The sequence below is a fragment of the Gopherus flavomarginatus genome, chromosome 7 (genome assembly GCF_025201925.1).
Source record: "Gopherus flavomarginatus isolate rGopFla2 chromosome 7, rGopFla2.mat.asm, whole genome shotgun sequence".
In the NCBI taxonomy this organism is placed as follows: Eukaryota; Metazoa; Chordata; order Testudines; family Testudinidae; genus Gopherus; species Gopherus flavomarginatus.
In genome coordinates this window covers 101,180,969-101,207,781 of record NC_066623.1, presented here as the reverse complement: position 1 = coordinate 101,207,781, position 26,813 = coordinate 101,180,969, and the positions used below count along the sequence as shown (strand labels likewise).

Here is a 26,813-nt window from a genome sequence, read left to right as displayed (position 1 = left end):
CCTTGCCACCAATTAGGCAGCAAGGTGGTGAATCCCCATCTGCCTAGCAGTGGGGGACCATTGGACTGTCACCAAGTGACCCTCAAGGATCAGAAAAGATGAAACGGGTCCAAACTCTATTGTCTCCTCTGAGGGATTTCTGTTGGACTGGGATGTACATGGCGTTGGGGGATGATGCCCATTTCCTCTGTCCTGCCCACTTGTCACCCAGACCACCTCTCTACCCCCTCCCCAGTGCATAGCTAAGCACCTAGGATATTTATAACATGTGGCTGCTGTGTCCAGCCAACTCATTTCACTCACGCTGCTCTTATTTAACCTTCCAGGACTTGTTTTCCCTGACAAGTTAATTCCTTTGTGTTGGCATGAAATACCTTGTTATCTCTATTCATTTTGCATAGATTAGACATTGAACCCTGAATCTTTGGACTGGGGGGAAGCTGTGTTTGAACTTCTTATAGCTGATACATTAGTTGTGCGTTCGCCTCTGGTTTGGGAGCCAGTTCATAGCTTAGGTGAAAGAGATGAATAATTGCCTTAAAGATGCTAAGTTGTTCGAAGCTCTTGTAATAAATGGGGTCTTTGGGGGATGAGCTGTTCTCACTTTTTTAATATTTTGTATAAAAGCTTTGTATGTAGCCCATTATTCATTACTTGCTGGTAATGGCAGTAACACAGTCTGTTTAATTTTGCAATAGTCCCACCTAGGGGATATTTCTTGTACTGCACTGAACAAGAGGAAGCAGCAAAGAATCTAACTCCCTCAGACAGAGACCAACACCTACAAAATCTCCACCAAGCATTCTCAAAACTACAATACCCGCACGAGGAAATAAGGAAACAGATCAACAGAGCCAGACGTATACCCAGAAGCCTCCTACTGCAAGACAAACCCAAGAGAGAAACCAACAGGACTCCACTGGCCATCACATACAGCCCCCAGCTAAAACCCCTCCAACGCATCATCAAGGATCTACAACCCATCCTGGACAATGATCCCACACTTTCACAGGCCTTGGGTGGCAGGCCAATCCTTGCCCACAGACAACCTGCCAACCTGAAACATATTCTCACCAGTAACTGCACACCACACCATAATAACTCTAGCTCAGGAACCAATCCATGCAACAAACCTCGATGCCAACTCTGCCCACATATCTACACCAGCGACACCATCACAGGACCTAACCAGATCAGCCACACCATCACTGGTTCATTCACCTGCACATCCACCAATGTAATATACGCCATCATATGCCAGCAATGCCCCTCTGCTATGTACATCGGCCAAACTGGACAGTCTCTACGGAAAAGGATAAATGGACACAAATCAGACATTAGGAATGGCAATATACAAAAACCTGTAGGAGAGCACTTCAACCTCCCTGGCCACACTATAGCAGACCTTAAGGTGGCCATCCTGCAGCAAAAAAACTTCAGGACCAGACTTCAAAGAGAAACTGCTGAGCTTCAGTTCATCTGCAAATTTGACACCATCAGCTCAGGATTGAACAAAGACTGTGAATGGCTTGCCAATTACAGAACCAGTTTCTCCTCTCTTGGTTTTCACACCTCAACTGCTAGAACAGGGCACCATCCTCCCTGATTGAACTGACCTCGTTATCTCTAGCTTGCTTGCTAGCACACATATATATACCTGCCCCTGGATATTTCCATTACATGCATCTGAGGAAGTGGGTATTCACCCACGAAAGCTCATGCTCCAAAACGTCTGTTAGTCTATAAGGTGCCACAGGATTCTTTGCTGCTTTTACAGATCCAGACTAACACGGCTACCCTCTGATACTGAACAAGAGGAGGCTATGCTAGCTCTGCTTTCATGTTCTCTGCTTCTTGTTATTGTCTGTGTGTCTTTGGAGATGGAGGTATTGGAGCAGCCAAGACTTTTCCCACAAGGGGCAAACTGTCAGAATTTTGGCTTTTTGGATTTGCTTCGTGGGTGGGAGGTGGTGTCATATCCTATTTCCCTTTGAAGAGAGACAGAGAGAAGAGGTGGAAAGGGCATACAAGAAGCATGAGACAGAAGAAGAAAGGGGATGACAGAGGCTGTCCAGAATGTCACCTTTTTCTTTTTCATGACACTCCACTCCAGACACCAATATCTTCCCTGTGTCATCTGGCTATTTCTCTAATAAACTTTTCCTTTTTCATTGTCTTTTGTCATTAAGTCTATCACCCTCCTCTCACCTTTCTTCTGTCTCATTTATCCTTTCTGTCTCCGTCTTGATCCTTCTTCTCCTCTTTTCTTCCCTTCCTGGGCTCCTCCTCTCTTTCTTGTTCCTCTTTTTTTCCTCACTCCATTTCATTCTTTCCCAGGTCATTTCCATATAGGTTCTCATACTGCACTCCTCATCATATTACCTGAGCGCTTCCCAGTAGTGTGTTAACCAATGTGACTAACTGTTCTATCATCTTCTCAGCAGAGGGAGAATTGTGTGCTGGGAAGTGTCTTGCTTTGCTTTTTGTTGTTGGTGGTGTTTTTATGACGCTATGTATTTGTTAGATAGGGTTGCCAATTTTGGTTGGATTTATTCCTGGAGGTTTCATTGCATGACATAATTTTTTATTAAAGATTAATCTTTAATTCCTGGAGACTCCAGGGCAATCCTGCATGGTTTGCAACCATATTGTTAGATGAGGCAAGGTCAAAGAGGTGAGGTTTGTCATGGTTTTTAGTTCCAGGAGGAGTTCATTCCACAGTCTGAGACCAGCCACTGACAAAGTTCCGTCTCCCAAACAGGCGAGCTTTACCCTTATTGCACAAAGTCTCATTGTGCCAAAAGAACAGAGTTGTCGACCAAGGTCTTCATCCTGGAGTTTTAGGCTGTCCTCTAGGTATCCAGGCCATGGAGCACCTTGAAAATAAGGACTGAGACTCTGAAATTCATTTGATATTCCATTGGAAAGTAGTATACAGAATGGAGGACAGGTCTGACGTGCTCATGGTAGACTCTGCTACTGAAGTGACACGCTTCAGTGTTTTGTGCTAGTTGGAGTTTCCTAAGTATTGAAGGCTTTATGCCCATTTATATCACATTGCTGTACTCCAGCCGAGAAGTTACAGAGGTGAGATTAACAGAGACCAGGTCATCAACCTTCAGGATGGGATGAAGTCTCATAAACAACTGAAGATGACAGAAAGCATTCCTTGTAGATGCTGCTACGTGAGCACTTAGTGTCAGTGAGGAATCCAAGAGTACTCCCAAACTGCATGGTGAATTGGCCACTTGTGGGTATGTACCTCCAGCCAAAGGAGACTGCCATGCAGCTGCAAACTTGCTATTCTTTGCCCACCAGCATCTCCTCAGTCTTGCTCAAGTTCAACGTCAGCTTCAACCAGTTGTTCTTGAGCTGACCTTGTCTAAGCATTGGACCATGTTGGTGACAGTGGTGTGGTAATATGTGGTGAAGGATAGATAGAGGTGCATATCATCTGCATATTGCTGGCATTTGAGTTCATGTTTTCTGATCAGTTCACCTAGCGGCTGCATATCGATGTTGAAAAGGACTGAAGAGAGAATTGATCCTTGTGGGACTCCCTAAGTGAGGAATTTTATGGTGCAGGTGCAGTTTCCTATCATAACCATGGACCCTTGCCATCTCTTTTGAGGGAGACAACAATATCGTACGATCAACAGTGTTAAATGCTGCAGAGAGGTCCAGGAGGATCTAAATGCATGTCTGCCCTCCTTGCATTAACAGGATGAAATCATACATTAGTGCCATTATAGCTGTTTCAGTTCTGTGTCCTGTCCTGAATCAAAATTGTGCCAGGTTTTGAATGTTAGCTTCAGTTAGATGAGTTTATAGTTGGCCTTGAGCTGTCTATTCTGTGAGCTTGCTCAGGAATAGGAGGTTTGATACTGTGTGGTAGTTTGGCTAAAACTGATGTATCTAGCATGAGTTTCTTCATAGATGGTCAGATCCCTGTGTGTTGACGTAGTAAGAGAAGATTCCCTCTTTGAATGAGGCTTTGGCTGTTTCATTCAGGAATGGCACCGGTTTCTTATGACTCTCTTTCATCAGCCAGATAGGGCATGGGCTGGATTCACAAGTCTTGATTCAGAACTCCTTTAAGGTGTGCAGAGCTTCTTGGTGAGTGAATGTACTGAACTCTGGGAATGCAGATGGGTTGTTGGTTGGTGGGTGCAGACAGAGTAGATCCATGCTGTTCAAGAAGGCATCCTGAATACACAAAATAGGATGGTAGTTCTTTGCAGTGCTTGGTGCTCTGCTCTGATGCCGGTTGTTGGCTTTCAAGCTTGATGAAGCTGTTTACTACCCTGGTTAGCAAATGGGGTGCAATTTGACTGCCTCAATGGAAGCTGACAGAAATGGTCTCTTCGCCTGTAATACAGTCTCAGCATAGGCTTGGAGGAATTAATTATGTTTCATCCTGTCTGTATCAGTCTCTGTTTTCTACAATTCACACCTGTGTTTCCACTCCTCTCTGTTCATGCGTCACAGGGTGTCAGAAAACTGTGGAGGTCTGTGTGCATGATGGGAAGGAAGGGGCTGTTTGAGGGGCCAATATGTCAATGGTCAAGGCTGACATACAATTATAATGATTTACCAGGTTCTCGACTCCTTGTCCTGTGGGTGCAGTGCTGTTGTTCTTTAGTAGGCTTTGAACTTTGTCGGAGTCCGTGAGTCTTCATGGTTGAATCAGGATCGTTGGTGTTTCTTGCTGTCTGGGTCCTGGAAGATTTCAAACCACAGCCCAAAACAGTATCTGTTCTTTTCCTGTCTCTTCTCCTTCCCCAGATACTCTAGCTAAACACAGAGGGAGGTGAAGGTTCAGTTTGTGGCCCTTTCATTGTACTAGCCCCATTTTAACAGGCCAGGTCTAGTCTATGGGCTGCAGCACTTTGGTCAATGCTCATATAGATTTCTTTTTAGATGTGACATTATTATTATGAAGCATTCACACAGCAGTGCTGCTGATTGGGTACTGTCAAGGTGCCTGGACTCTGGATTCATTACAGGGAAGAGGAGAGATTTATGATTGCGTCGATCACAATGCTAAAATAAGCTGGCTGTCCTTAATCTAATGAATGCAAGCTTGTAGAGGCCAACATTTTGTAAGCAAAATGAAGGGCATTGGCTAGCGAAACCAATTGCCTGGGGTGGCTGTGAGAACTCCGAAAAAGGGCCAGTCTTCTAAAGCAAGGAGCCAGGAAAAGTAATTAATGTTAAAATAAACTCTGTCATGAGTCATTTGACTTCTCATTCTCCTGCATGCTCAGTTTATGTGTCAGAACTTCTAAGGCCAGAAGAACATCTGATACTCTTTAGGCTGAGTTGACTTTGAGTGGATTATACAATGTACCACTCACAACCTCCATTTAATCTGAGAGTCATGTTTACAGGCCGTAGCTATTATTTATTTGCTGTTTTTATGATGATGGAAAGGATTCTACTTGTCTGTGACTCAGTCGCAGCCATGCCATCAAGTAGTTCCATGAGTAGCAGAGAGACAGGTCTGTGAGAGATGTTATGCACCCATTGTTCCTCTGAGCAGCTGAGGCAGCGTCAGCCACCTTGAAAAAGGATAACATAAAACTGAATGGAGTGAGGAAGCAGGAGAAGGAGGGAAGTTTAATGTTTGTTGATAGAAGTGCTCCCCATGGGCTAAATTGTAACTTTACACTGTGCTCTGTGTATGGAGCTGCATTATCAAGGAGCAGACCAGAGAAGGAGTCTCAGTTCCTTCCCACTTACTCTAAGGGAGGAGGAAGTTACTTCACCTTGTTTCGGGGAGCAGCACTCGGCCAGCTGCTTTGGTCAGTAAGTGTGTGTCTGGCTCGGGCTCCTTCTACTCCATCCCTTCCCTACCCACCTACTTGCAGAGGGGAGTATCAGGCTAGCAGCGTCTATATCCCCCAGGCAGCTGGAGTCGTAATTGCAGCAGGTCCGAGTAAGAGTGAAGGGTCTTACTCCGCTGTGCTGTAGGTAGGGGCTGTGACAATCCAGACCTGAATGACCGTTGACAGGTAAGACAATTTCTGCCTATTATATTTTCCTTTCCATACTGTCCTGCTTCACAAAATAGTCAGATTTTCACCAGGCACCTAAAGGGCTAACTGGGTACGTGCATGTGGAAAATCTATATGGAGAAAATGTGACCAAGTTCCTCCTCTGCCTTGGTGGGTCCTGCATTTTTTATTTTTTGGCGGATTTGCTCGCTTCAGAGATTCACAGCAGCCCTCAGTTTGTACTTCTGCTAGTGGCTCAAACCTGCCATTCACTCAGCTAGCCTCATCACTGGCCAGCATGGGGGAAACGGAGAACAATCCCCACAGTCTCTGTGACTCCCCCAGTGGGTCGGGGACAGGCCAGATCCCTTTCCAATTTAGACCTTCCCTTCTGGTGTTTCTCATGGACCAGCTCAACTCCTCCTGTGTCTAATCAGGAGTTGGGGAGATGGGGGAACCCAGGCCCACCCTCTACACCAGGTTCCAGCCCACGGCCCTGTGGATTGCAGCTGTCTGCAATGTCCACTGTATCAGCTGCATGACAGCTACAACTCCCTGGGCTACTTCCCCATGGCCTCGCGCCCGCACCTTCTTTATCCTCACTGCAGGATCTTCCTCCTAAAGCCTGATCACGCTTGTACTCTTCAGTCCTCTAGCAGCACCTTCTCATTCCTTGCACACATCCCTACTAACTGATGGGAGGTCGTTTTATAAACCAGGTGTCCTGATTAGCCTGCCTGCCATAACTGATTCTAGTAAGTTCTTAATTGGCTCCAGGTCTCTTAATTAGCTTGCCTGTCTTAATTGGTTCTAGCATGTTCCTGATTGCTGTAGGGCAGCCCCTGCTCTGGTCACTCAGGGAACAGAAAACTATTCATCCAGTGGCCAGTATATTTGCCTTCTATCAGACTCCTGTATCCCACTGATCTGGGTCTGTCACAAAACCCAAAGGCATATTTTGCAAATCCAATTAACTACTTGTGGCCACGGGCTATAAAAATCAGAGAAATAAACAGGGGCGGCTCTAGGTATTTTGCCACCCCAAGCACGGCAGGCAGGCTGCCTTTGGCAGCTTGCCCACAGGAGGTCCCCGGTCCCGCGAATTTGGCGGCAGCCTGCAGGATGTCCGCCGAAGCCGTGGGACCTGCAGACCCTCCGCAGACATGCCGTCGAAGGCAGCCTGCCTGCTGCCCTCGTGGCGACCAGCAGAGCACCCTCCGTGGCTTGCTGCCCCAAGCACGCGCTTGCCGTACTGGTGCCTGGAGCCGCCCTTGGAAGTAAATGTGCAACTGCCTTCAATCAGAAAAGTTTTATCCCATTTGAAAACGTACAGAGCAAAAGGTCCAGCATTCAGCTCCATTGATAATACATAGCTCTTAGGTAGCACTTTTCTTCAGTAAATTTTAGTGTGCTTTACTATAGAGATCAACCTCATTATACAGTTCGGGAAGCTGAGGCACAGAGTGGTGTAGTTATTTGTCAAAGGTCACTCAGCAGTGAGACTAGAACCCTAAGCTTATAAGATCTAAGCTGGTGCCTTCTCCACTAAGCTATGCAGCTGTTAGAGAGTGATTGGTTCTCAGGGCTCACTGCCAAGAGCAATCTCCCCTTAATTATGCAGCATGACCCTAGTCCTCCCCTTGTGGTTAATTCCAAGGTGCATATTTCACCTGGACATTTTATGTGGCTGCATCTGAACATTTCTGCCTAGTTTTTCCCTATCCAAATTCATAACAGTATTTTTTTCTGTCTCTTCTAAACCTGTGACATTTGCCATCATTTTGATTATAGCTTCAACAAGCAGAAAAAGTTGTTAGGGAATATACTTATTTTTGTAATGAGATTACTTAAATACAAGTGCAATAGGACTTCAGGTGTTGGAGAGACAATTGCATATATTTTGTAACTGTGTAGTTGATTTCTACTGAGGCTTTAGCAGCAAGAAAGCAGAGTTTCATTTTGCTTAAAAATGTCTCCATTCTCATTGTAATTTCTTATCAAATGTGAACAAAAATGAACACCCAGAATGGAGAGAGCCCTCTGCTCAGTCAGGCTGCATGGATGTCCCCGAGATCAGATTTGCACTTTGGCTTTAAGGAACAAACAAACAAAATCTCTACTCCAGTGTAGTGGTTCAAAGGATTGGTAGCTTTCACTGGAATAGGATACATAGGGGTATATTTGCCTGTGTACCTCTGACTAGCAGAATAATAATAGGAGATAGTGCATACATATTGGACCAGGTTTTACCGGTGTACACTTATGGCAGCGTGCTGAGTACAGACATATAAATATCAGTGTAGACAGGCAAGCACGCCTTAGGCAAGCAGAGTACCTACGTGCCTGAATCCCTAAAGTATAGACCCTATTTTGCTCTCTACGCACCTGGCAGCAGGGAGGCAGTGGGAAAGGCTCCCATGTAGCCGCACACTACAGTAACAAGTGTGGACACAGCCTGACTTTCGCTGTAGCATGTAGAGCTACATGTGTAATGCTTATACACTACACACTCTCATAAGGGTAGACAAGGCGCTTCTATACATCCAGCATAAATCCACTGCAAGCAGTGAGGTTATTCTGAATTTACTCCAGAAAACCAGGGCAGGATTTTGCCATTGAGAAGATGATATGTGCTACCTGGGAGACTTGGGGCATTAGAGCTCTTGGGATCTGTTCCCGACTCCACTACTGACTCTCTTTGTGGCTTTGAGCAAGTCATTCCACCGCTCTATTCCTCACCCAACTCATCTGTAAAACAGATCTAATAAGGTTTATATATTCCACAGGGTTGTTATGTGGCTTAATTAAAGGCAATTAATGAAGGGGGCTATGTTATTGCAGGGTATTATTTATTACATTTGTCTGGTGGAGTCAGGAGCAATAAGCTGAACTCACAGGCAGTCTGGTTACGCATATTTGGAAACTCAACAGTCTCAGTTTTCCTACATGTGGAAACAACCTACTGTACGTGCTGATTTGGATTTTATCATACGCGGCTCTGAAAGATGACTCCCATATGTCAGTGGCGGAAGCATGGCTCAGATGTTTGTGCATATTTTCAATTTTTATATTTACAACATTTTTAGACATTTCCAAATGTATTTACAGTGAAATGGACTACAATATAATAGTGAAATATTTTCAGAATATGCAGTGTCCCTGTTGATTAGGGGAGAGCATAGAGACCTCAAACCTTAGCTTTAAAGCAGAGGTGCTCACATTTTGTCCAGCTGGTGGCTGCACTGGCCATCCCCCAGAGCTCCAAAGGCCATGCTTTTCAAACTTGAGTACCTAGGATTAAGGCACCTAAAACCACATTTAGGCACCTGAAATAAGAGGCCTAGTTTTTCCAAAGTGTTGAGCACTCAGAACTCCATTGGACATCATTGAGAAGTGACCTCTGAAAATCAGACCGGAACCTTCCATTAACTACAGTGGGTCCAGTCTTTGGCCCAGTCAGAACAACCAGCGCTGCCGCAGCAGTTATAACTGGAAGCACTGAGCCTTTTGGACTCGTATCTGAAGCTGTTTTATGACATCCCAGCAACTAGATGAAAGAACCATAAAACATATACAGCTGGATGACCAGAATGCCGTGTTCTAATGGTATCCTTTCTCTTGCATGGCTAGATTGTATTTGTGTTTAAATTAAATTAGTAGACTGCAGAAGGGTCTGCATTCCTTCTACTCCTGTAAAATGAAACGACTGACAATTTTCACGTTCACATGCCCCTGTAGTTCCAGTTGTGGGGTATGTGTGTCGTGGGGGCGGGGGGTGGGGGGAAGAGGGATCAGTTCTACCACGGTTTTGACATACAAGGCAGAAGATTGCTGATGCAGGAGAGAACAGCTTAGTTGCGATAATTGTTAATCTAATCAAATTTTTATATAAATCTACCCAAAATAACCCAAAGACCAAGAAAAAAGAGCAAAGTTAGAATAACAGGAACATGTTTTTGGAAAAATTATAAAGGAGAAAAGCTTTCCTCAAAAGAATGCTGCTGTAAATTCCCCTCCCCCAGTCCAATCTTGGCACAGCCTCAGAAATACCTTGGAATTAAAACTAGCTATTTTTTTAGATTCACCATGTTAAACAATTTCCACAGCACAAAATAGCTGCTAACAGGAAATCGAAACAAGTCTGGGATTTAGAGCCAGTGCAGTATTTGTGCAATTGACTAGTCCTTACAAAAGAAGCATTAATCCTGAAATGACAAATAAGCACTAAGGAAGAGATTGAAAACTAAATATGTTAGTACTGGATGTGCTAAGCATTCACATACCTTCAGCACCCATTAGACTCATTTTGAGTAACACTCGCTTTGGACTGCTGTAAGCAATATGGATTTTTATGCCAATTTCTGCTTACATCTCAGCAAGATGATGTTCATTTTCATTCATTTCTAACGGTGAATTCCATGCAGAGGAGGACTACAATCCTGCTAGCATCTACACATATGTTTATCTTTTCTCCCATGAGCAGTTTTGTTGGCTTCAATGGTCCCCTCACATATGAGGTTAAGTATGTGTGCAAGTCTTTGCAGGATTGGGGCCTGAATTACATTGTTTATCCACAGACCAGGAACAACATACTCAGCTGCAGTGTAACTCCCTTCTTGGAATCAGTTGAAGTTTAAGGCAGGATGTGTTTTCTCTTCAGTCGATCTAGCTTTGTGCTTGATGCTGTATTTGTGCTGACTGTCACTGAGAGTCAAATCTCCCTATAAGGAAGTAATCCCCTTAATAGAAACAGTGAGGTGAGAGTTTTAATTCCCATTTTACACAAGGGGAAACTGAGGCACAGACAGCTGAAATGATTTATCCAGGGCTCAAAGGGTGTAACTGGCACAGGCAGGATTAGAACTCAGGAGCTGATGTCGCTTAGTCCCAGCCTTAGTTCACTGGAACTGCCCTATGAAGAGCTTTATATACCCCGTATGTGATTTGACAGAACAGGGTTAAAATGCCTAACTAGATTGAAAGAATGGAATAGGCTTCACCCCATAAGTAATATATAGCTGCCAGCATGGAGACCAGGCTAATTACTTGCTCTTAGCAAAACAAGAAGTGGCAGGGAACAGTAAAGGACCCCATAAAAAGAGGAAAGGCAAGTAGCCTGGGTTTTCAGTGAAGGAAATTACCTCTATGGACAGATCTGGGTGTTGAGGAGATATAGGAACTGGTTCACCTCTGCCCAGCATTAAGGGAACAACTTCAAAAAATACAAACCCAGCCTGAATCAAAGGGTCCTGCCTACTGATCTCCTTTCTGCAGGGTTTAAACTTTAAAGATAACCCCTGAGCCAGGATGATGCTATATTAAATCTCAGCCGCAAGCCAGCCAAATCCTGCAACCACTTGATGACTCACTTACACGCTAACTGCACTTTTAATTCTGACGTGTATGTTTTCAGACAGAACTGTGTATTGTTTTGGACACAGTCCGTTACAAATCTGCTCTTTCTCTCTTTACCAAATTAAAACAAATGCACTCTAAGGGTATATCTACACCCACGCCGGCCCAGCTAGGCTGACGCAGACTTACGGCGCTCAGGCTGGGAGGTTATAAAATTTCAGTGTAAACCTTTGGGCTCAGGCTGGAGCCAGGGTCTGAGACTCTACAAGCAGGAGGAGGGTCCCCCAGCCACACTTCAGCCTAAGCAGTTTTCAGGTATCTAAAAGGGTGTCATCAGGATGAGGGAGAAAACTTGTTCACCTTAGCCTCTACTGATAGAAAAAGAAGCAATGGGCTTAAACTGCAGCAAGGGAGATTTAGGTTGGACATTAGGAAAAAGTTCCTAACTGTCAGGGTAGTTAAACACTGAAATAAATTGCCTAGGGAGGTTGTGGAATCTCCATCTCTGGAGATATTTAAGAGTAGGTTAGATAAATGTCTATCAGGGATGGTCTAGACAGTATTTGGTCCTGCCATGAGGGCAGGGAACTGGACTCGATGACCTCTCGAGGTCCCCTCCAGTCCTAGAATCTATGAATAAGCCCGAATATTTACAATGCAGTTTTATAGCCCTGCAACCCGAGCACTGTGAGCCTGAGTCAGCTGACCCAGGCCCACACTGCGGTGTTTTATTGCAATATAGACATACCCTTAAAGGTCTCATTAGGAAGGAGACACCCCATACCTTTTAAAATTCCAAGTGGCAAAACCGTGCGGCATGTTTACGTTTGCTAGTAAGACAGGTTATGAAATATTACTGAGATCAAAGACTCTTTTGTGGCTCTGGGACAGGTGGAGATTAATAGTCATTGGTTTTGTTTCATATATTAAAAAAAGTCAAGCCTGATTGACAGCTAAGGTAAAGGGCACGGGAGGTTTTGACATTTGTTGACAAGGATGGCTAGCTTCTTCCAAATATGATCCAAAAAGTTGACTTGCCACATTTTTTTTCTGCAGCATGAAAAACTGTTGAAATATTAAAAGACACTGTAAGCTACACAGAGGTTTTACTAACAGAGAGAGCTATTTTTCCCATTGGCAGACTCTCTCCAAGAGATATAAGCCAGCATTTATAATAACCAGGGGAGCAGAACTGGACAAGTTCACATCTTGAAAGAGCAGTAGACCCTAAGGACTTTCCTTAAATTTTATTCTCATTTCAGAATGGCTGGATTCAGTTCGACAATCTCTGGAATGTGCATGATGTATTCTCCTTACCCCAGCAGCACCTGCAAAGCTCCTCGTGCTGCATTTCTGAATACAAGCCGAGCCTTTCCCCCTGTAAATAACATAAATGGGTCAGCACAGTGGGCTGCCCTGTGAGCAAGGGGGAACTTATCGGATAGACAATCAGGGTGAGCAAAGATGAAAGGGAGAGCAGATCGACAACATGCAGAAACAGAGAGACAACAGCCTTGCCACAGCCCAAAGGCTCATCACAAACCTGCAGCCTTCCAGATTCCGAGGAGCCCTTGTCAGTGAGAAAAAGGAGGTAGCAAGAGAATTAACAGTAGGAATAAGGGTGCATCCCGCTAAGAAGCACCTGCTTCCTTAGTAGAACAGCCTGAGAAAGGAGGTCAGAAGAGGCTCTACACAACTCTCTGATTGTGTCATAATTGCTTCCTTTTGCACCACGAGCTTTGAGGTGCTATGTGGCTGCATCTCCCTTAAGATTATGTACTTTTTTCCCCAGACTCCCCCACTGCAGTGGAATGTCCTTTCTGAGATGATCCACTTGGCTATGACAATATCCTCCCTCCTGAAGACCCATATCTTCCAGTAAATCTACAAGAAACTAACAAATTGTGATGCAGCTGGTGCAGGCATGTAAGGGGATGCCCCCCTGCTCCATCTGCCCACTTTACAAAGCAACACAGGAGGGGGAACAGGCTCCACAAAGCCACTATGATCCTTTCCTGGGCAAGTGGGTGGTGCACGCACCCAGTCTTTGCTTCCACCTAACCCTCCAGCTAGTGCATCACATAGCACACACGATGCTGGGTACAAACCTAGTGAGGGGATACTCCTTCCCTGGAGCAGCAGGGAGACCAAAAGGGAGATTGCGTCTCCAAGTCACAGTCTCCCTCCCGGACTGCTTCAGAGGCAGCGCATCAACGTTCTGCCCCGTACTTCAGGCAGATCATTAAGTCCCAATCTAGCCTTCAGTTATCTGTTTATTTACTGAGTGAGCTACCTATTTATGTCAAGGGAGGTAGTGGCAGGGCAGCAGGGAGGGGTGTAAGGACACTCAGATTGAGATGGCTGGAGAAGACAATCTGTCCCTTCCACTTGAGGGATGAGTCCCCAAGTTAGCAAAGCATTTAAGTTTGTGCTTATGTCAATGGGGCTACAGATGAGCTTAAACGTAAGGTTAGATGATATGCTCTCTTTTTTTTTTTTCTGTGTTTGGAAAGGACCTAGAAAATTTTGGGCACCAATGCAATCTAACTAATAACACCAACAGTCAGAGCAGGATAGTCTGTGAAACAGGCGTAGGCTAAATAGAGTTGTATTAGATATTTGGATAAATACAAATAATGAATAAACTTGTCAAAAATCAAAATCTATTTGACCCTAGTTTGTGAACTGGCACAAGGACTCCATTCCCTGGCTCATTTGGTCATGAGGCATAGGGCAGCCTTCTCTGAAGGACACGCTGTAGCAGTTTTGCAGAGTGTCAAAGAGGCAGTGTTACTCTGTGTGGAAGAGGTCAGTGTGCTCTTTGGCTACTTATTTGTCACCTTGGTCAATGTGAATCACAATGTTCTGGTCTCTGTACTTACCTTTAAAAGGACAGGATTCTCTGTTGCCTCCATCCGAGTGCATTTGGCAACAGTATCACCCTTCCATCTGCCAGTTCAAGCTTCATCAGTCATTCAACCGTCAAAAGGTTTCTAAAATATCTTACTCGTGTGTGTGCCTCATTTTGAGAATAGGCTCCGTCTGAGGACCAGAATACAGTGCTTAAAGGATCGGGGGACGACTACTTCTGTCTGTCTTTATTGTGATTATAACATCGGCACGGAAATTGAGTGAGCTACAGACTTGGATGGTTGACTTCCTTCTGCTGCGCTTCACAAGGATAAAGTAGTCCTGCATCCCAGTTCTAAATTTCCAACTAACTCATTTGCCAGACCATAACTCTTCCAGGTTCTGCTCCTAGCACCTCAAAAAGCAGCATACTTCTCCTGATGGAGCTATGCTACCTAAAGCTAATGTAAGTGAGCTTTGACTTTACATAGATATTGGTAGGACTGTCACACAGAGATCTGTTGATACTTTCATGCAGGCCTACTCTCTCAGTTTTGACATCTCATTCTTATCCTTATTTATAATAACAGAAGACCTTTTAAAGGCCTCTATTTTTTATATGAGCCACTATCCAGGTTAATTCCCTTAATACAACCCAGTCTGTATAGAAGGTGATCTTGTTCCTTGGATATTCTCACGTGCTTTCTGGCGTTTCTCAAGCAACTGTAACTAGAAAAGAAATCAACACAAATCAAAACATACAGCTGGGATTTCACACGTTAACCTCCATGTAGCTGCTGGAGTATAGTGAAGAATGTACTTGAAATGGGAGGAGGTAAAGTCAAGTCCACTGAGCTGGTGTTGGAAAGATGTGAACGAATAATTAGCTGCATTTACACAGAGAACTAGGAACTACTGAGAATGTGACAGTTTTCTTAATGCAATAATGGTAAAGCAAAATGGCTTCAGAAATTGTTCTCGAGACAAAATCCCAGCTGGATACCCCAGGACCGTGGTTGGAAGACACTGTGTGGAGACTGGGTTAAGGGAGGTATGTGTATAGATTGGCTAGAGCCAAAAAATGTTATGAGAGTAAACGAACGTATGGAATGAATTGACCAAACCCTGTCCTGCTCATAAAGCAAATACAGATGCAAAAATAAAATTAAAAAATACAGTTGCCAGATGGCAAATAAAAGTTTGAACTAAAGGTGAGGAAAGCTGTATGTGCAGTATGAACATGACAAGAAATCAATTGAATAAACCTGTATCCTGCACCAGCAAAATACTGAATCAAATCCATAGCCAGGTGAGGAGGTGCCGATTTCTTAATCTCTTCCTCCCAACCCATCCCCGTCTTCCCCAGAAGATGCCTGCTCCTCTCTCCTGCTCCTCTCTCCTTATATTCCTCATATATATACAAAGTGTTGTGTTGACTCCAGAGGTCCCAATCCCACACACCTGCTCCAAGGCGCCTACATTTCCTGGGTGAGAGAAGAAGCCCGGAGATGAAGTGACTTGACCGAGGTCACACAACAGGTTAGTGGCAGAGCTTGGACTAGCACTCAGATTGCTCGATTCCGAGACTGGTGCCCTTGCCATTAGACCATGCTGCCAAACAACACAAGACATTCAAGTCTGGGACATGTTAGCATATATTCCTCTGCAGTTTCAATGAAATACAGTATTCTTCACTCTCTCTCCTAAAATATTCTGGTAGTGCCGCTGTGTGCTGTTACACAGCTGCTTTGTTCCACCCCAGAAGCAGCTGCATTTCAGCAGTGAGTGACACAATTACTCCATACGCGTGTGTATATGGATAGCTATAACACTCGTACCGGGGCGAGAACTGCTGATGCACTGCTCAAAGACAACTGAGTCACTGCACCCAATGCCAACGATCCTTGAAACTGAAACAAGAGCTTAACTGTTGGGCTGCTCCCACTGCCTGTGTAAACTGAAACCACACTTAAGTGGTCAAACTGGCATCTGACCTGCTGTGGGCACGGTGAAGTGCCAGCTATAAAGCACCCACAAAGCCAGCTGCTTAATGATTTGTTAGTCACAGGCAACTCAGGGGGTCACAGAAATGCATGGAGTCGAATCAACAGCAAAACAACCTAAAATTAGTAACAGTGTGGCCAGTACTTAGACCCAAACATATTTTCCAGCTGACAGATGATGTGACAATGAGAGTCAATCCTCATTCCCATTCTAAATTTGACCTCCCGAATAAATGATTAACATCATAGCCTGCACGACAGTCACCCTCGGCAACAGCAGCACTGCCACTGCTGCTCCTCTTCCGGCTTTGTCCATCTGCTTGCCAGTGTGGGGAAAGAGCATGTTCACTGGGAGACTTCACTATGGTGGGTACATCGCATTGGTGCTAGTCATTGAGTCGGGACAGCTAAGTGCTTAGGAAGGGGAGTTGGTTAGTACCATGGCCATTTCTGCATTAGCCTTTGCTGTTATCTGGTACCATTTGTACATCTGCTCTTGCCCCTTCTTGTTTAGGATGAAATTCACCCATATATAGTGTAATATTTATTTGTATTATTGTGACGCTTCGAGGCTCCAGCTAAGATCGAGGCCTCTTTGGGTCAAGCCTGGTACAAACATATAGGGAGAGACAGTCCCTGCCCTGAGAAGTTTACAGTCGAAGTGTATGTCTACACTGCAGTTAAAAATCCACAGCTGGCCCATGCCAGCTGACTTGAGCTTGTGGGGCCCAGGATACAGGCCTGGGTGCCAACTTTCCAATATGCCAGAGAGTGGTCGATCCCAGGCTCTGCCCTCATTCCACTCCTTCCCCCAAGGCCCCACCCCTGCTCCACCCCCACCCTGCCCCTTCCTACCCAGTTCCGCCCCCTCCCCCGAGCACGCCACATCCTTACTCCTCCCTCCCAGCCTCCTGCCTGCTGCAAAACAGCTGATTGTGGCAGGCAGGAGGCACTAGGAGGGAAGGGGAGATGCTGATTCACAGGGCCCGCCAGCAGGCAGGAGGCGCCGGGGCAGAGGAGGGGAGAAGCTGATAAGGGGGCTGCCCATGGGTGCTCAGCACCCACCATTTTTTCCCCGTGGGTGCTCCAGCCCCAGAGCACACCTGCAGTCAGCATCTATGGATATGGGGCTGTTTAGTTGCAGTGTAGACGTTCCATCTTGGGCTGCAGCCTGAGCTCTGGGACCCTCCCACCTTGCAGGTTACTAGAGCTTGGGTTCCAGCCCAAGCCCGAATATCTGCACCGCAACTAAAGCCTCTTAGCCCGAGTCAACTGGCACGGGCCAACCACAGGTTATTAATTGCAGTGTAGACATACCCTGGACCAGTGGTTCTCAATCAGGGGTACACACACCCCTGAGGATACGCAGAGGTCTTCCAAGGGGTACATCAACTCTACTAGATATTTGCCTAGTTTTACAACAGGCTACATAAAAAGCACTAGCAAAGTCAGTAAAAACTAAAATTTCATACAGACAATGACTTGCTTATACTGCTCTATATACTACACGTGGAAATGTAAGTACACTATTTATATTCCAGTTGATTTATTTTATAATTATATGGTAAAAATGAGTCAGCAATTTTTCAGTAATAGCGTTTTGTAACACTTTTGTATTTTGATGTCTGATTTTGTAAGCAAGTAGTTTTTAAGTGAGGTGAAACTTGTGGGTACACAAGACAAATCAGACTCCCTGAAAGGGGTACAGTAGTCTGGAAAGGTTGAGAGCCACTGCCCTAGACAAGACAAGCAAGGGTTAGAGGGAAAGTAATTTTACAAGATGGACAGCTAAGGCACAGAAAGATTAAATTACATACCCAGGGTCACACAAGGAGTCTGTGGCAGCTCTCATGTGTCCCAGTCCAGTGTCTTAAGCAGAAAACCATCCTTCCTTGGTATGGAAGGCCCATGCAAGGTCTATGAACCAGGCCCCACTTAACTCCTAATCTAATATCACCCTTCCCAAGGAAACTTGGTTGGTTTTATTACTGGTATAATACTTTTTGGCTCATGTTTCCTTCTTTCCTTTACTCCTCTATCTAACCTACTATATGGCCTCCCTCACCAGAGTGCCTCACAATCTTTAATTGATGTATGCAGTGTTGTAGCCGTGTCAGTCCCGGCCTTCACCTCAAATGGTCCCTTAGAATATATGCTGACTACTTATACCAAACTATCTGTCCGACCTTGTGTTTAGCTATGACAGGCTGAGTACCTTTCCCAGACCTGAAGAAGAGCTGCGTGCAGCTCGAAAGCTTATCTCTCTCACCAATAGAAGTTGGTCCAATAAGAGAGATTATCTCACCCACCTTGTCTCTCAGTCTTCAATGCATTTCTCCTCCCAGCATCCCTCTGAGGTAAGGAAGTGCTATTGTCCACATTGGAGGTTGGGGAACCAAGGCACAAAGAGGCTAAGCGACTTGCCCAAGTTCACATAGGAAATCTGTGGCAGAGCAGAGATGTGAAAAGTCTAGTTCCTTAACCACTTAACTATCCATCTTTTAGATCTATTCCCCTACCTTCCCATTGCCTTCTCTGACTCTTACTTGCAAGCACACACATTCACAGCCAAAGATTCCTGAGGTCTTAGGGTTACAAACACACAACAGGACAAGGAGACAGTGTGAAACGTTCCAGCTTTCTACCAAACCAGTAAAAGGCCAAATTTTCACACTTTAGTCTTAAGTTTGAAATTTTGGTATAGCTCTAATATTGATACATAATATGATTTGAAACTTGGCTTGCTACAATCCAAATGCCAGAGGAAATTGAGTTATGGACTCTAGGCTTTGTACACTCTGCCAAGATCTGCCACTATAACCCAAACAACTTTGAGAAAAAAAGGAGACTAGCGTTAACATAGTAGACAGTCCATCACATACTTTCTTCATGTAGTCATATGCCACCAAAAAGCAATGTTCTGGTAAGGAAGTGTTACATAAATAAGTTTATTTGAGTCCTATAAGCACAGATAATACACAATCTGGATCACTAATCTGTCAAACAAACTGATTCTTAAATAAAAGCAGGTTGCTTAGAATTCTTACAAGGACAATTTTAAAGTAGTTCCTAACCATCAGCATTACAAAATTACTCTTTTCCCTCAATAAATGCTTCTGCAGGGAGTATGTGCAGAGACTATGGTGCAAATTTATTACAAACAAAAGGAAGTATTCACACAATGTACAGGCAACCTGTGGAACTCATTGCTGTGGCATGTTGTGAAGGCCAAAGTTAAAAAAAAGAGCTAAATAAGTTCATGGAGGATAGGTCCGTCAATGGCTGTTAGCTGACATGGTCATGGTTGCATTCTCAAGGTGACCCTAAACCTCTGATTGCCGGACGATGGGGTGGATACCTCAAACTGCTCTGTTCTATACACTGTCCTTGAAGCTCTGGTACAGGCCTCTGATGGAGACCCATTATGCCTGTTCTTATGACTCTGGCTCAACAGTTAGGGCACTCCCCTGGGAGAACCATGTTCCAGTCCCTGCTCTGATGTATCCCCACATCCTGGCTAAGTGCTCTAAACACTAGACTGTAGGGTGGAAGGGGGCCGACCCACCACTCTTGCTTTATGTGGAGTCTGATCTGATAGGTATACTCTTAGGCCGACCCTGAGAACACCTGCCAGATCTGGTCACGCAGGCAAGAGAGGCAGGGGAAAACCACATTTGTGGATCCTCTTGGTGCTTAGGCTTTGAGTAGGTTGGCAGCATCAGGACTTAGGTGGCTTTGAGCATGCCCAGTAGCAGAAATATAGGGGACTTTACCAGTGAAAAGATAGATGCCCTGGGAATGTAGGTGCTTACCAGATGAGGCAGCAACTGAACAAGCATTTTAAATTTTGTACTTAGATAGCTAAAGTAGCAGTTAAATCCCTCTGTGGATCTAGCTCATGGTACCTAAGGGTATGTCTACACTCCAGCAAAAGTTCCACAGCTGGCCCAAATCAGTAGGTCTTTTATCGCAGTGTAGATGTAACCTAAGTCACTTTTGAAAATTTAGACTTAAGCTCCTCACTCACGTATGTGTTTTTCAAAATGTTACCCAATGTGTGTAGAGCCTTGCTGAGTTACATCCCATTATATCTTAGATTTGAAAATATATTTTTTTTCGCGTTCCTTCCATTTTTAAAGGGGCAGAGGTTGGAATTTGCTTCATGTTTTATCTATTATATTAAAATAGTGTTTTCTCTGGAAACTGGTGTTATGGGACCAATGGACAATTCTGCTCCACCTGTAGGTTTTCAAGTCCTGTTTTGGGTTCAAAATAAGCAGTTTGAATAATATATGCTCTTGTTTGTGTAAATCGCTTCTACTAGTGGTTTATCACTTAGATTCTTCAGTGATGGATAATTTGGAAGAAGACTAGTTTCATGCACCCAGCAAACCCCACATTGACGTTATGGGGAGATCTGCTGTTTATTGAGGGGAGTATGGAGTCCTAAATGTATATCTCTGCCCATAGACCATGCATAGAAAAGAAATTCAGCTCAATCATTAGTCATTACAGAATGAGTTTGCTCTAGAAATAGTATGGATAGATTCGCTTTAGACCTCTGAATACAAACGGGCATTACTGGTATTATTCAGCACAACATTGTAGTTCAGTGTCCTCCTGTGGAACATTACTGGTGTTTAGAGAACTGTGTTCACTAGCCCTGTTTATCTTCTGCCCACATACAGAAGTGGGTATTCCCATTCTGCTACATTTCTCATTGGTAAGCAGGGTGTTTACTGGCTTGTATCTGTCTCAGCTTTGACACCATAACAAAAGGTTAGTAATCATGAATGCATTCTTTTATTTATGCGCCACAGTGCCTCTATTTTTTTCTGCAAAAACCCTTCACTTGCCTCTTGCCCAGCCTTTAGAAATGAGGATCAAATGTGAACTTTCATGGTTTATTTATAGTGTAGCTTTTATGGAACGAGAGAAATGATTAAAAAGCAATTTTACAAAATATTTTGTTTTAAGAGAGAATTCATTGTGTTTAAATCACTGTATTCATTGTAGAGTCTAGACTGGCAAACAAAGAAGTTATATCATCATTCAAATTAAGAACGCACAATTCTTGGTGACTGGCATTATGGATTTGGATGTAAACCTCAAATAAACTATTTCTGAACAGCAGTATTATGCATTTGCTATATTTAAGGCTGTGTTGGAGACAGGATACTGGAATAGATTGACCATTTAATCTAATTCTAATCTTCCTTTGTTTCTGTTTTCATTATAAATTCATATTTTCAGTGTTTTGTTCTGGTTTTTTTTTTTTTTCAAAATTGCCGAATAACATCTCTGCTGGGAGTAAAGTTTCTGGTCAAATTAATAAATGGCCAAGCTGAGTTTAAACAAAAAAAATCATTGAAATACAAAAAAAAAAAAGAGAAGAAGAAAGTACAGTAAGTAATCACTCGGGATATTTTGAACACCCTAAAATGGGTGAATTGTTGTTTGAAAATTTCTGACTACCCATTTTTTTAACTCTCTTTGCTTTGTTATCACGTTGACTGGGATCAGTTTACACTATATATAAATCACTAACAAACCTAAATATTGATTAATGTGACTCCGATGTATTTAAAAATATGGAAGTATTTACCTGATAGACTAAAAAGACAGCTTGGGTGCCAGCTTCCTCTCTTTTTCAAAACATAAGAAATGTATTGTCAGGGTGGGTGAATCAGTTCAGAAACTAAACTGAAGCCGGAACCTGTTTGCAGGTTTCTTCAATAAAGACACCTTACTCTATTCTGCTCTCTGACTCCCATTATAATCATGGTACCCTCCCCACCCGAGCCCAAAGGCATCACACAGCCACATGCTCAGTTTAAAGCCACTTGTGCTCAGGAAGCAGCAGAAATGCCCATAGGTGCTGGAACTGGTGGTGCTGCAGCACCCCCTGGCTTGAAGTGATTTCCATCATGTACAGGGTTTACAGTTTGATTCAATGGCTCTCAGCACCCCCACTATACAAATGGTTCCAGCCCCCCTGGAGGAGCTTCCAGCACTCCTCAGGCTGAAACTGGCGTATTTAAAATTAGGGGAAGTCATGGATTGGGAGAGGGGAAACTCAGCTCTGAGGAAAAAGGGAGACCTCAGACTTTGGAGAAGGATTGTAACTTTAGGGTGCTTGTCCCAATCTGTCTGAGATTTGCACATTAGTATGACTTACTTTCTCACACCGGGCCCAATCCAGTTCGTACTGAAGTCGATAGGAAGACTCCCCCTGACTTCAGTGAGAGCTGAACTCAGCCCATGTTGCCTCAAAGTGTGCCTGGGCAGTTACAGACTGGGGAAACCCATGCCTGCTGCAAAGGGCTTACATTCTAAGCCCTGGTCTACACTGGTGGGGGGGACATCGATCTAAGTTAAGCAACTTCAGCTACATGAATAACGTAGCTGAAGTCGATGTACTTAGATCGACTTACCATGGTGTTTTCACCGTGGTGAGTCGACTGCTGCTGCTCCGCCGTAGACTCTGCCTGTGCCTCTCATGCACAGGAGTACAGGAGTCAATGGGAGAGGGCTCAGGGTCGATTTATTGCATCTAGACTAGACGCGATAAATCAATCCCTGCTGGACTGATCACTGCCCGCCGATCTGACATGTAAACATACCCTAAAGCTCCATCCTGTGGTGGGATCTTCAAGCATGACCCTGGCACCAGTGCCGAGTCCCATTTAAAAGAGGGTCACACAAGGCTGTGCTCATGCAGGGTCTAGGCCCAGACAAACAACACAGTAAAGGAAGGCAGCAGGCAGTGATGCAGCTCAGTACAAAGTTTTTTAAAACTCAGTTAATTTGCTATGGTTTCTGTGGGTGCGTGGGAGGGTGTTCTCTCCAACAAACCAGGAAGCTCCATAACTAGGTGAATAACAGCTTAAAAGTAAACCCTGTCTACATAAATATTTATCGCTAAAACCTGGATCATTTCCAAAGGAGCAACCCATATTTTTTTTAAATACTGAATGGTACAAAGGGCTATAGCAGCAGAGAGAGAGAGAGAGTGTGTGTGTGTGTGTGTGTGTGTGTGTGTGTGTGTGTGTGTGTGTGTGTGTGTGTGTGTGTGTGTGTGACCGAAAACAGACAAGATCAGAAAACTATAATGAATGGTACAGTTCTTGTGCTTCCGTTTCCCTAGTGCTCATTTCTCATAGAGCAGCTGGAAGAACAGCCATGGGGCAAATTCTGGACTAGTGTCACTCCACTGAGTTAATTGCTTCTGCTTTTCTTTTTGGGGATGAGTTTTCAAAAGTGCAGCCTCCTTTTCCAGGTTCAATATTCACCTGCAGTGGAACTGGGGATGCAAATCAGAGAGCTAGAAGTACAAAGCTGTATTGGAATACAAACAAGGTTGTTACAAAATGTATATCCCTTCAGCTTTCCCATGGTGGTGTATTTGTACTGTACAGCAGAGGGGGCTCATTTATGGGGGAAAGTGTTATACTGTAAATTATAACAGAATGTTTTTTGTTTAGTATCTTCTTACTGTTTATGTCACATACAGACTATAAATTTCAAACAACCTCTGTAGTAAACTGATGAAAGACTTTGTAAGATACAGGCTATGTAATCCCAAGCAATGGTTGAGTTCATATCTCCTATTATATACAGAAAATAAGGGGAGAAAGTAGCCCTTTTTTACATAAAACCTGGAAGAGTTGTTTCTCTCTCTCTTTTTTTTTTTAACCAAAAAGGATATCAAACCTTCCCTATAGGATCATAGCCTGGCTGGTGTGTGGTGGTTTTTGAGCCCTCATGTGTCTGTTGGAAGAGAATGCATTATCTCCTCAGAAATGGCACTCTGAGGTGTTCTCTAGGGATTCAGTTAGTTTAATATCTATCTAAACTGACCTTGCTTTATGTTTGTGCATATGTAGGCTCACAGATGAGCCTAAACAGTTTTGATCTAAACATACTCTGCTGGTACAGCTCCCCAAAAGGCCCTGAGCCAGGACCTGGTGGAGAAGGAGGGCCCAGCCTGGGTCCCCCATTCCACACCTAGTTGAGAGCAAGATCCCAAAGGGGACAACTACTGTGATGCTTTTGCCTAGGGGTAGGGGCCAGACATCTCTTCCCCCCTTCTGCCTGGGAATCAAGAGACTGGAAACTCGGTGCACTAACCACTAGGCCACCTGGCCCTCTGAGTACCGTGCTACAGGCACTAATAACAGGGCAGATTTAGGCTCCTGCTTGGGAAATTAAAAAGCCTGCAGTGTTCTGATTAGATCTGTATAATTCTTTGGCTCCTTGACATTGAACTGTCTGTGGGTCGTAGCTCTAATGTTGTGCTTTGAAATAGTACAGCCCTGCCATTTTTGTTTCCTTCAATCATGAGATGATGAATCCATCCAACTCCAATGGGACTACGTGTGCGAGTCCCCCAAAATTATTCCTCAGTCCTGCACAGCGATCCTTCTCCGCATACCCTGACACCTGCAGGGAGTCCTATTGATTGCAGCATGGCTGCCCAAGAGGATCCTTTTCCAGGAACATGGGAGTCTCCATACCTGGCTTTGCTTTGACCTGACCCCAATCAGGATGGAGCTCTGCCTGCTGCAGCTCAGTACTAGAGGATGAGGGCAGCTGCGAGCTGCACTGCAGAACTTCACAGGTTACATTTGATTCCTGGAGCACATTTTGGCCTGCTTCTCTTCAGGGAATCGATACTTCGGAAAAGGGATTAAGAGATCTCTTCTGAAATACCACTTTATTAGAGAAATCAGCTCCCCAGGGATGTGTGTAACATTTCCTCTAGTTACCATAAATAATAAGAGAGGCTGCTCTTTGCCAGACTCTTAGTAAGAAAAAGGAACAGATTTTTGCCTCACTGAAGAGTCTATAGTACTGTACGTTGTTCGCATGACTGCTGTGTAATGGGATTGAACATATTTTAAGACATGTGGTCTGTTAACCTGAAACAAAATACATTAGTAATGTTCTGATTGGCTTTTTGAGACACTTTGTTCTTGTCAAAAAGTATTTTAAATTAAAGTAGGCATTTCCAGCTTGTATTTATCTTGTAACAGGAGGCCATGGAGAGAATGGGGAAAATCGGGAAAATCGTGCAACCAAACCACAGGGATAAAAGGTAATCTGGATTTTTAAGTATCCATTGATGAGAGTGAAGAAATCACATCAACCAAAGTATATGCCTCTCTGTCTCTAGCCCTGTTTGAATGCAATAACAGCTGTGTCCCTATTTACGTCGTATGTTAGCAGGGAAATGTCACAAACGAAGCGTAAAAAGGCATGGGGTAAAATTTTCAAAAGTGCCTAAATGATTCTGGAGTCTAGGCCTCATTTGCAGAAGTGTTGAAGGCTCCTAAGTCACTGAGGTGCTTTTGAAAATTTTACCCATGGTTAAAAAAACTAGCAGTATAATCTCCATACACTACAACTGTCTTCAGTTGAAAGAAAAGGACACACACATTTCTGAGGTGCTGAATTAGTTAAGGACCTGTATTATGCTGCTTTATATGTTATACTGGAATAGCTCCATTCCAGCTGTGTATTTCAAAGGCATCCATCACCATAGCATCAAGGCTCTGAGCTATTCCACTGAGTAAAAATGCCTAAACCTTATCACTAGCCTTAAACTAGACAGCAGTTCTGTAGGGGAGGCGATGAATGTGCAGTAGAAGTGTGTGAGCGCCACCTGCAGGCCTGTTAGGAGATCTACAAATAAATTAATAGACTGTCCCGCTTTGTAGATAACTCAGGTCCATGTACTATCCAGTCTGATTTTTCATACAGCTTAGAAAGTGAAGTAAGTGTTTGTTCCTCTGTTGCTGAAGGAAACTGAAGAGGTTTATGGTAAAATGCAGGACAAATCAAAATTTTAAGAACACTCAGTCAGAGAGAGCAAAACATTTTTCAGCTAGAGGGAAACTATAAATTATTGTATGTGATGCAGCCACTGCTTTAGTTTTCTCCAGGCTTGTAGAGTGAAAATCTTGCTTTCTCCCATATTCATAGGCAGCTGGGGAACAAGGAGTAACCGGTATCGCTTAGCATGAGACAGCACAAAGAGCACGGAGGATTTGACTAAATGTAGGGGAGGTATTAGTCATATTTGAAAAGGATTAGGCCCTTGGGGCTAAGTTCTCTCTGTTGGTGGGTGTAAATGGGCAATGTGCTATTAAAGTCAATGGACTTGCCTTCATTTACACCCGCAGAGAATTCTGCCATAGGAGAGGGTGTCTGAAAATCAAAGCTAGGCTTAGGATAACTTGAAATCACTTGTCTGGGTAAAAACTCAGCTCTGGCAAAACACAGGACTCTACTGCCAATAAAACTTGTCATTTATAACTGAATCCAAACCACTTCTGGTGCTTCCCTGGCTAGAGTAAACATGCATATTATGGGGTATTTAAACTGACTCAGAACTTTAAATTTGTTTAATTTTTTTTTACACAGATTTTATGACAAGAAGTATGAAGTGTTTCTGAAACTTGTTGAACATCAGAGAGAGTATAAAGCCATCATGCAAGGCGTATAATCAACAGTCATATAATCTGGGAACTACAGGGATCACAGAATTTCCAGAGGTTTACAATTAAAAGTTCATAGGAATTTTGCTTCATTGTGTCATTCAATTTAA

General features: G+C 43.9%; 1 protein-coding gene across 3 annotated transcripts in view; it reads left to right on the top strand.

The window, feature by feature from the left end:
* Positions 1 to 26,785, top strand: part of FGGY (FGGY carbohydrate kinase domain containing) — a 201,323-nt gene extending 174,538 nt beyond the window's left edge. For all 3 annotated transcript variants that reach the window (XM_050962008.1, XM_050962009.1, XM_050962007.1), the window contains 2 exons: positions 25,240 to 25,301; positions 26,630 to 26,785. In XM_050962008.1, the coding sequence (XP_050817965.1) occupies positions 25,240 to 25,301; positions 26,630 to 26,711 (144 nt within the window). In that variant the 3' untranslated portion in view covers positions 26,712 to 26,785. The remainder of the gene's footprint in view (positions 1 to 25,239; positions 25,302 to 26,629) is intronic.
* Positions 26,786 to 26,813: the final 28 nt, after the last annotated feature.